Source organism: Triticum aestivum, chromosome 2B, assembly GCF_018294505.1.
Source record: "Triticum aestivum cultivar Chinese Spring chromosome 2B, IWGSC CS RefSeq v2.1, whole genome shotgun sequence".
NCBI lineage: Eukaryota > Viridiplantae > Streptophyta > Magnoliopsida > Poales > Poaceae > Triticum > Triticum aestivum.
Genome location: NC_057798.1, coordinates 457,584,392 through 457,595,452, shown reverse-complemented (window position 1 = coordinate 457,595,452; position 11,061 = coordinate 457,584,392). Strand labels below are relative to the sequence as shown.

General features: G+C 52.2%; 1 protein-coding gene across 1 annotated transcript; it reads left to right on the top strand.

Annotated features, from left to right (window-relative positions):
• Positions 1-283: 283 nt before the first annotated feature.
• On the top strand, positions 284-1,730 carry LOC123045426 (NDR1/HIN1-like protein 12). Its single transcript, XM_044468482.1, has 2 exons — positions 284-744; positions 1,081-1,730. Exons 1-2 carry the CDS (start codon positions 535-537, stop codon positions 1,519-1,521), a joined length of 651 nt encoding a protein of 216 aa, XP_044324417.1. The 5' UTR covers positions 284-534; the 3' UTR covers positions 1,522-1,730.
• The last annotated feature ends 9,331 nt before the right edge of the window (positions 1,731-11,061 follow it).

The following is an 11,061-nucleotide window of genomic DNA, read 5'->3' as shown; positions in this document are numbered from 1 at the left end:
ACCAACCGCAAAAAGATCAGCTCATGTTCTCAGAAGTGGGAGTACGTGCACATGCAATGCAAGGCACCAACCTTCATAGTAAAAGGTCCTAGTACAAGAGAAGGAATCTGACGCACTTGACCACCTGACCTGAGATCGGAGTGAATCGCAATTCACAAGCACCAGAAGCACACCAGACTCACGCACTGCAGGCCGCAGAACGGCGATCTCGGATTAACAGATAGGTAAGCTCCATACCGCCGCCGGGGCCCAGGAAGAAGAAGCAGAAGAATCTTCGTCAGTTGAGCTGTACCTTTCGCCACCTCGCCCCCTCCCCTAACCCCCAAAAGATAATCAACCTTTTGAAACATGCGCCACACCACACCACCTCCTGTGTGTAATCTATTTAGGACTTTTGTAAGCCTATAGCCACCCCCACTCACACCGAGCTTTCCTTCGACCCACATGCTACACATCGCAAACAGCCACAGTCCTAGTTAGCAGCCCTCACTCGAAGACACACACACACACCGAAGCCCAGTTGATCAGGCCACCATGAGCAAGGGCAAGGTTCACCACGACTGGATCCTCCGGCGGTGCTGCGGCTCCATCGCCGCCTGCATCCTCACGCTCGCCGTCCTCGTCGGCTTCGTCGCGCTCGTCATCTACCTCGCCCTGCACCCCTCCAAGCCCTCCTTCTACCTCCAGGACATCCAGCTCCGCTCCATCGACCTCGCCGATCCGGCTCTCTCCCTTGACGTCCAGGTTGCACATCTCAAACTTCTTATTTTCATTCATCTCGGACAGTACACGGTTTGGTCCTCGACCCCAGCTGCTACGCACAAAATTAGTAAAGGCGGACTGTTTTAGCGTCCTGTTTCTGTTTTTGTTCTACTGTTAAAATCGCAGAGCTACTATAGTTAGTGAATCATGCTAGCTAGGAGTATCAGAGAATGTTTTTCTTAGAAGAGTAACATCAGTGTGAGGGAATCTAGCTGGATCATAGTCAGCTCAGCATATCCAAATTTGTCACGAAATAAAGTACATTTCGTACTACATAGTGAGTATCTGAAGCAGTATATGCTCTGGTGTATGACACAGGTGACCATCGCGTCGCGGAACCCGAACGACCGGGTGGGCATCTACTACAAGACCCTGCACGCCTTCACCACGTACCGCGACGAGCCGGTGACGGTGCCGGTGTCGCTGCCGGCGATCTACCAGGGACACAAGGACCAGTCGGTGTGGTCGCCGGTGATGTCCGGGGACTCGGTGCCGGTGGCCCCCTACGTGGCGGACGCCATGAAGCAGGACATCGCCGCCGGGTACGTGCTGCTGCACGTGAAGGTGGACGGCCGCGTCAAGTGGAAGGTCGGCAGCTGGGTCTCCGGCGGCTACCACATCTTCGTCAACTGCCCCGCGCTGCTCTCCGCCAGCGGCGGCTCCGTCGGCGGTGCCTTCGCCATGAGCGCCACGGTGGGCGGCAAGCAGACCGTCTCGCTCAAGTTCACGCAGCCGTCCTACTGCACCGTCGACGTGTGAGTGACGCGGACGCACGTCGTCTCGCCGGGGCGACGCTGAGAGCGACGTCGAGCGCTCTTAATTATTTGCAGGAGTAAATCTTGTAGAGTAGCAACAACCATGATATGATAGTGTATAATTATCACCAATTTCCTTACCCTGTTTTTCTGAATCTGTGCAGAATAATGCTACTACTTTTTTATACATCCTATTATAAGCTGTTCTTGTTACCCCTGAGTATCAAATTTGTTTCTCATTTGGCAATCTGCACTGCACGCCGGGCGAGCAGAGTCTACTTGTAAAAGCAGAGTTTCCCTGCAACTGCATCTCAGTGTCCGCATCGCTGTACACACGTACGTGTTCATGTTTGGTTGAGGATGGTGCCATGCAAAAGAGGAATGTACAATGGTTTTTTTTGACAGGCCAACGTACGTACGTACGTGTGAAACGGAATTTGGCAGCGCGTCACGTCGGCTCCGTGCAAAGGGCAAGAGCACGACCAGTGTCACAGCCTAGCATCAGCGGGTAGACTGAAACTAAGGATCGTGTCCCAAACAGGCAGCATCATTGGAGGTCGGCAGGTAGCTGAGCTGAGCATTAGTAGCAAGTTTATTAGCCTGAAAAATTAGCCCGCACCGACACACACGCATGACAGCTTCGTTTGCCATTTGCCACAGCGCATGGCGACCTCCGACCGCGTCTGAAATCTGAAACCGACGTGCTCATGCAGTGGAGCGGACAGGTCCGTCCGCGTCACGACACTTTTGGTGAGTGTCCACGGACGAAGGCGAGAGAAGGGAGCGTCGACCGTTGCTGCGCCGTGATAGCGACGAGGACGGAAACACCGCTTCGGCCGCCGGCGGCGGCGGCGGGGGCGACTCGGGCGGTGCAGATCCTAGTCTGCCACCGTGTCTTCTCCTCGTTGTAACTAGAGGGTCACCGAAGCGTCGAGCGGTCACCTGTGAGGGCAGCGGCGAGGATTTGCATAGACGTGGTTGAACGGACGAGATATAATAGCTCTCCGCAACTCACTCTTTTGAGATATAGATATTTGGTAAAAACCTAGATTACCAAAAGGGCAGCGATCTACGCCGGCGCATCGGCCCAATCATTGGGCCGGTCAAGTCCCAGCCGTTAGATCCCTTCGTTCCCAACCTCTCTCATCTTCAACCTCCCGCACGAAAAAGGGAGAAGCCCGCCTTCGCACGCGCCAACGCCTCCGCACGCGTCAACTGCCTCGCCTCGCCTCCTCACCGCTGGTCGCCCTCACCGCCGGTCGCCGCCCTCGCCGCTAGTCGCCGTCCTCACCTATGCCGCATTCATGTGTTTCTCACCTCCGTGGATGCAGCAGCGTGCGCCCATGGTTGCACTCGTGGTTGCAGGCTTGCAGCTCCGGGGGAGATGGCCACAACTCTGGGGGAGATGGCCGCATCTCCGGTGGCACCGGCTGCCGGCCGCAACACCTGTCGTTGTGCTCGCGCTGTACCTCGCCGTGTGCCCACCCGAGGCTCTTGCTGGTTCCAACAGAAAACGACACCGGTTGTACCAAAAAAGTTTATCGCTTCCATCAAAAAAGCTTACCACTGCAGCCCGCAGTCATCATTGTAGCAAAAGATGTTAAGCGGATGTAGCTTCTGTGGTTGCCAATTGCAGCAAAAAATGACGTGGTTGTAGCAAACACAAAAAAACAAAAAGAATTCCATCGTTTTTAGAAAAGCTTCGACGATGGTTTGGAAAAGCTTCAATCGTGTATAAAAAAGCTTCATCCGTTAAGAAAAAAAGCTTCAACCAGACCTGCAACCAGAGAAAAAGTTGCAAACATTGACAGAGAAAGCTTCAACCGTATATAGGAAAAGCTTCAGCCGGCTACCGGCGATGGAAAAGCCGTGGTTGCAGTCTGCAGTCACCTCGGTCATCGCCGTCGCACACCTTGGCCTCCTCGGGGTTGCATCAGCGTCGTCGTGGTAGCACCCCGTCGCCCCGGTTGCAGCATCTCCCATGGTCACCCCCCTCGGTCGCCGACGAGATGGGATGGTCACCGTGCAGAGCCACGGCGAGGTTCAAGCGGGGAGGGGAGGCGTGGTGCTGCGACCGGGGGTGGGGGAGGGAATGGGGAGGAGGGGGCAGAAGAAGAGGGCGGCGCGTGCCCCCGGCGAGCTGGGCGAGATGTGAGGGAGCTGCGTGAGATGTGCGGGAGATGCGGGGAGACGTGATGAAGGAGACGCGAGGAAGAGGGAGCGACCGGCCCAATGTTCCGCCGATGCCCCGGCCCCTAACGTTTCCCTTACCAAAATCAATGCATATAGGATATGACGCATTTTTAAGTTGTTTATTGGCTCACCATGTGAAAGAGAGATGTTTCAGTACACGATTGATATCAGATTGGTGTATCTTTGTGCCCGCTTTGTGTTAGCTTAAAAAACGAGACAATCCAAGCCTCTGAAAGCAATTGTTAAACATAAGACTAACACATTTAGGTTCAACGAGTTATCTTGTAGTTTTTTTAATTCTGATAGCAGGTTATGTGTGTTGGATAGTACTTGTCGTCATCTATCCAATAAGATTGAGTTTGTTGTATTCGGAGTGTCGTGGGAACGGATCTGACAGTAGAGGTAGGGGGTACATAGGAGAGGGCAGAGTCTGGCTACGGCGAGATAGTACACTCGGATTTACGAGTTCAGACCCCTCTCGGAGGATGTAAAAACCCTACATCTCGGTGCTGCAGGAGCTTTGTTTCTTGTGAGTGTTGAGTTACAGGGGGTGAGAACCTTGTGCAGGAGGAGAGGGGCGGCTTATATAGAGTCCGCTGGCCCCTCGTAGTCCTCAGTTACGCAAGGATTCAATGAGATGGTAAAGTCGAGTATGTTACTGGTAACGCCCGTGGTTAATGATCTTTACAACGACGAATTGATCACCTGACCGTTGCCATCCGGGGGGGGGGGGTCTAGGTTTCTATTAGTCGAGTGAAATCATGTACTTCCAAGTGAATTACGGCGGTCGAGTGGCGATGGAGTTATACCGAGTGGATCTTCTGTCGAGTGTAGCACATTGTGTCGTTCCAGTCGGTATCCTTCTCCTAACTTTTTAGGTCTTGGATTCTTCATGTAGTGTCCTTGGGTAGGGCATGTAGTGTCCTTTGGTAGGCCTAAGACCCTACCCTAGGTATATGTTATCGATCGTCACAGAGCTTATTTGCAGAAGTTATGACAGATTTGGTTTTCTTGCATTATCTGTTTTGCTAGGGCTTCATTGAGGTGCCCAAGCGGTTGTATCGCCCCTGGAAGCGGTACTACCGCAGTTCAGGTCGGCTATACTCCGCTTAGTTTTCAACTTCGGTTGCCCTTCTCACTTTCGCGGTGGTAGGGTGATGGTTGAGTGCGGTTGTACCGCCTTAAGCTCTAGTACCGCTTAGTGCGGTACTGCCACTCCTACTACTGCTGGGATTACCGTAGCTCTTTGGTGCCTCGGGAAACTCGTGTTCGCATTTTGTCCCAACCCATCTCCACAAGCGTGGCGCCAACGCGCTATGCAATACGCAGCGGTAGTATTGCTCGTAGGTCCGGTAGTACCGCTCCAGCGGAACTACTGTGATTGTGGCCTGCCCACTTGCATGCGCCGGCTGATACTACCGCACCAAGCAGTAGTACCGCTCGTGCGCATTTGTGGGCAAGTAACGGTTGGATTTTTCCCCACCTATAAAAGAGGGTCTTCTTCCCCATTGGTTCTTATCCTTTGAGCTCGTGTTTGCCCCCCTTTTTTGATCTTCTTTGAGCTTGCTATCTCTCAGTCCTCCAATGGTTCTTACTAGTTATTGAGGGAAAAGAGAGAGGAGATCTAGATCTACATTTCCATCAATCATTTTCTCCTCTATGTGAGGGGAACCCCTTGGACCTAGATCTTGGAGTTCTTTGTGTTCTCCTCTTGTGTTCTTTCTGTCATCTTCCTCCATACCTTTCGTTGTTGTGGTGGGATTTGGGAGTGAAGGACTTGGGCACTCATGTGGTCCTTGCCATTGCAATATCATCAATTTTGAAAAAATGTTCATTGATTTTGATTTTGCCAAATTTGAAAAACAAATCCATGGATTTTTAAAAATAGGTCACGAATTCAAAAAAGTTCATCAACTTGAAAGAAGTACATGAATTCAAAGAAATTCACCTGATTTTATTTTTCTATCAACTTTGGTAAGAAAATGCCACATGTTCAGAAAAAAGGAAAAAAAGATAGAAGAGAACGAAAAAAGAACAGAAAAGAAAAATAAGAAATATAAGAAAACAATAAAAGGATGTAACTAATCACATTTGGGTGGGTGGCCTCGTTGGTTACTGTAGCTTACTAGATCATTGATGGCGCGCGTTGCTGCGCCCGTCCATTTTTACAATATAATGATAGGAATTATGTAAATATGTGAGGACGGAAAGCATGAAAGTAATATTTACATGAACATATATGGTTGAGTGTAGTTTGTGTTGGTTCAAAAATTAACAGTAGTGAAACCATATTGGAGCTCGACATTGGTTGCATTATCATTTCCCAATATTTGAGGCAAAAGCAGTGCAGCACTGAAACTACATATGTCGACAACATGAAGGCACTTGAAGAAATAGTAGTAGAAACATCGTGACATGTTATGTCTCAAACCCACTTTATCATCCACAAATATATTCGATAGAGCTAAAAATTCACTAGATCATATTCTTCCCTAAGAAAGCCTAGTAGTAAGAATTTAAGCCCAGCTAATATTTGAAAAGAAAGGTAGGACACACTCAAATATAATAGTTTCAATCATTCTGGATCGCATGGAAAAAACAAGGATACAACGGTACTTGTTTCAATCATGCTGAATCACATGGAAATTGAATAATTGAGTTTCATTTCATTGTTAATGATAGTTTAAGAAAACTTTCAGGGAGAGAACACAACATTCCAGGTATGCTTCTTCTCCAAAGTTTTCTAGTAGATACCCCAGTTGAAATATCTTTCTCTACAAAAGATTTATTTCCATAAGGTGAAGCCATGCCCTAAAATTATTATACCGACTATCTAGAAGTGACATAAACAAAGAACATAGAAATGCGGAGAAAGGCAAAGTAAAAGAATTGGCAATCAACCTTTTTATACCTTTTTTGTTTGTGTTACAGATTATCAACACACATGTGGTGAAAACACGTTCAGATTTTCCATAGTATGCAGTGTAAGATTATATACTGATGAGATGACACCATGTGCGAGTCTAAATCTGAATGGGACTATTTAACTATGTTATCTGCGACTTCTCTTCATTCGACTGAGGCACGTCAACTGCATCGACAAAGCTCTGAACTGGATATAATATGGCAGACCACAAATCAACTACACCATAATGTTAATTGTCTGGGAAATTAAAATTAATATATGGAATCAAGTAGTGAAGGTACCCCTGAATCAATTGGAGATATTATGGACATAATTTTAATTTCCATGGAAGAAATCACAAACACAATTAAAATTACCTATGTCATCATTGTTTAGAGAATCAAGAGATCTGAGTATGAATGCACAAAACAGATACTCATGCAGGTCTTAAAAGTATGCAAGTCTGAACAGAAATATGAAATACCGACAGTGTGATTAGAATGATAGGCTAATTGGACACAAAAAGAAAAAAATGACAGTAGAATTATTGTATTACTTGACATCGATCAGTGGCAAAGAAATACGTACTAAAGTGGGATGCATGTCCATGCTTTCAGCCTGAGAAGATCATATTTTTATTGTTTTGAAGTGCTAGTTGTCAAAATAAATACTACTTCCTCTGTCCGGAAATACTTGTCATTGAAATGGATGTATCTAGATGTACAACTACCCAAGCCAAAAAATCACATCCCAAACTTGTCAAATCAATTATTAGATCAGAAATCCTGAAATTCTTGAACAATATAAGGATCAATGGAGTCTATTGATGAACCATCTGGCCTTAATTGGACAGGTCTTGTGTTCCCTATGTCAGGTCCAAATGGTGAATATAGGACATATTAGTACTGATATAAATATGTATGGCATGATGGGCATCCCTGGCATCCCTAGCCAATATGTTTGGTGACTTGATGCGGATGATGTGAGACCCAAATACTGTCTTTCGGATGACCTTTACCAGCACGTGCAGCATCAGGGGCACCGTTGCCGACAACCATGCTTCAGGAAACATCAGATTAGTAAAAATTATGGATATATAGCCCGCAAGAATCCTCCAAACCAACAGATTAGAACCAGTCCGTGGAATTTGTAGTCCTCGTCGCTTAGACCCCCTCGTCAGCTGGATCGGCTCCCCTTAGGGCATGTACAATGCATAGCCTCAAGGTGATGCCTCGCATGCCACGTAGAATTGGATATGACGTAAAGCAGGTTCGAATAGGGAAGCAGGATTCTCTCCAGGAGGCGGGTGCTTGAAGAGAAAAAGCGTGGTCCGATGACAAAAGCTGAAAATGTTACAGTGAAAAGTAGAGATGCATGTGTACTGGAGTCTTTATTTTTTATTTTTTAATGAGGCCCACTAGTGATAGCTTGCATTGGAGAGGGAAAATTAATGTAGGTGCTTCAAATTACCTTTTGTCATGGGGCATATGTATCCATATGCCACCATTGTACATGCCCTTATGCGCCTCGGCTAATGCGCGTCGTGCTGGATTCCCTCGCGCACCTACCCTCTGGATCACTTCGCGCACCTCAACTCCTATCGCTCGTCTCGGAGGTGCTTTCCTACCCTGGTCGCTGACGGCTCCCTCGGTACCACCAGCGAGTGCGTGAGGCACTGCAATTTGGCCCTGCCCCCTTAGGACATCTCCAGCCGCGCCCCAAACAGGCCCTCCCCAGGCGATTTTGCCGCGCCGGCGCCAAAAAAAGGCCCCAGTCGCGCCCCCAGAAGCCCGTTTTTCGCCGGCTCGAGCCAAAACTGGTGCCGGCGGACCCAGGCCGAACCCGGCGCCCTGGGGGGCGCTTGGGGAGCCGGCACAAGCGATGGGCCCACCCTGGAAGCGACCCGAGGGCCTTTTCCCGCCGTTTCTTGACGCTTTTCCCTCGCATCTCTCCCGCTCGCTCGCCTCCCTCCCGCCATTCTCTCCCTTTCTCCCGCCAAACCCCCTCCCGCTCGCCGCGAAGAAGCACGCCATGCCGCCGAGGAAGTACGCCATGCCGTGCGCGGCGGCAACCACGACTGGCGTCGTGGCCCAGCCGAAGCAGAGGAAGCCGAGGGCGCCGCCATCGAAGCCACCGGGCCTGTCGAACGCCGAGTGGAGGGTGGAAGTTCAGCGGCGCGAAGCAGTCACCGCCGACAGGCGGAACAGGGCCATAGCCAAGAAGGCCCGCGACAACGCGCGCGCGCGGCGGCGTCTTCCTCATCGGTCGACTAGGCGGGGATGAATCCACCCGTCGTCAGTCACGCCCAGTACGCGCCCTGGGGACAGCAAGGCGCCGAATCTCCATGGGGTTCATCGTCGCCCGGCTACGCCGACGGCGATGCGCACGGTGGGTTCAACCCAAATGTGACCTTCCCTCATGGTCACCCTGCTACGCGCACGCCCTCGCCCGCCTTCGTCGGCGTGCAGTACCCTCCATACAACTACTCACCGCCCGCCTCCTACGTGTCCACACCGACGCCCCATCTCTACCACGGACCGCTGCCCTTCTCGCACCTCGGCGACGCCGACGACACGGGAGCCGAGATGGACGACATCATCGCGACAGGATCGACCGCGGCCGCTGAGTCTCCCGGGTTCGCCACCCAGGACGAGGTAGTGGACCTCAACGGCGACATGGAGGCCGAGCTCGGCTACGTCTACGGCGACGACGCGCAGGAACCCGAGGAGGACGAGGAGGAGGAGGAGGAGGAGGAGGAGCCGGCTCCTGTTCCGACGAAGGGGCACCGGAAGAAGAAGAAGCGGGCGGCTAGGTCAGGCGAACCGCGCATCAAGTGGACGTCCAAGGAGGAGGAATGCCTCGCTGAAGCATGGAAAGTCGTCTGCCTCGACCCGACCACCGGCGTGAACCAGAGCTTGGACACATACTGGGACCGCATCAAGGCCGAGTTCGACGAGCGGAAGCACGTCGACCCCTACTTCAAAGGCGTCTACATGCAGCGCGGCTCCAAGGCGATGGCGAATCATTGGGGGCATATCCAGTTGGCGTGCAACAAATGGCATGGAATCGTCGAGGAGGTCGCGGCTCGCCCGGAGAGCGGCGCCAGCGTTGATGATCAGGTACGCACGCCGTTCGCCCGCATATCTTCATCCCCTACGCCCGCCGCCCGCCAACTGTTTGTCCCTCCGCGCAGCTGCTGCGTATGTTCGCCATGTATCGGGGCGACAACCAAGACACCGACTTCAAGCACCTCCACGTCTACAAGCGCATTGACAAGTGTGAGAAGTGGGCAAAAGTCCGACGTGCCCTCGACAAGGCCAAGGAGACATACAAGCCAGACGCGACGACTCCGGGCGCGTCAGAGGGACAGCCGGACGACCACAAATTGGCAAAGAAGGGGAAAAGCGCCGACGCAGCAACCGCGCGAGTGCAGGAGTCCATCGAGCATTGCCTCGCCGACGCCCAGGCCCGGGCCGTCCTACGCGAAGAGAAGACCGAGGCGCGGTGGTCGTCGCTAATGAAGAACAACGCCATCAAGTTCGACCTGCTCCGGACGAACGTCGCCGCGAAGAAGAGGAACACCGACATGGCTTTTCTGATGAGCGGGGCGGACATGCTCCAGAGCAACGACGAGAAGCTCAAGGTGTGGTACCTGGTGCAGCGCGGCCTCATCCTGAACGAGCTGCCGACGGCAACGCCGACGACGCTGACGACGCCCACGACCACACGGACGCCAAGCCCGAACGACGCCTCTACATCGCCGCCCAGCAGTGCCGAAGCCGCGCCGACGCAGCCCTGCACCGAAGCAGCTCCGACAATGATGAGCCCGCGCACGCCGACTCCGCCAACGCCTGGAGCCGACCCCGCCGAGTGAATCGGTGCGCACGGCGGTGCTCTGTTTTTTGTAATGCCAGACTACGTGCGTCCGATCGGCGTCTTTTGAGAGCGGGAACGACCAAGTTTGAATTTCCCGCATCCTGGGGCCGGCACGTGGGGGCGTGACTGGGAGCTAGGTCGCCCCCAGGGGCCGAACTAGCACCGGCACGCCCCTAGGCCGCTCTATTTAGGCGCCCTGGGGGGCCGAACGGCTGGAGATGCCCTTAGGTAGTACCTGGAACGCTGGCGTGGGATTCATCGCGGCAACCTCGTGGAGGTGTCATCCTTGGTGCCGCGGGTGTGCCTACAGCAGATTAAGGGCGCGGCCAGGCGAGACCGCCTTTGCTAGGGTTTCTACCGGTGGCGCCGGGGGTGGGTGCGCAGGATCTGGCAGAGTAGAGACATCAGATGAAGCAGTTATGAAACGATTCGTCCGAGCAATCGGGAGATTGAGAAACAAAGGGAGAGGTTGCTTGGTTTCGTTCATACCTTGAGTAAAGAAGTTGAGTCCTCTGCCCCAACCCTGCTAGCTCGCTGCCAAGTCATCCGCCGAGTACCGCCGCCACCGCC

Coding starts and splice junctions, on each gene's coding strand:
- LOC123045426 (XM_044468482.1), top strand. CDS start 535: ATGAGCAAGGGCAAGGTTCACCACGACTGGATCCTCCGGCGGTGCTGC. Junction 745..1,080: donor CTCTCTCCCTTGACGTCCAG/GTTGCACATCTC, acceptor TGTATGACACAG/GTGACCATCGCGTCGCGGAA.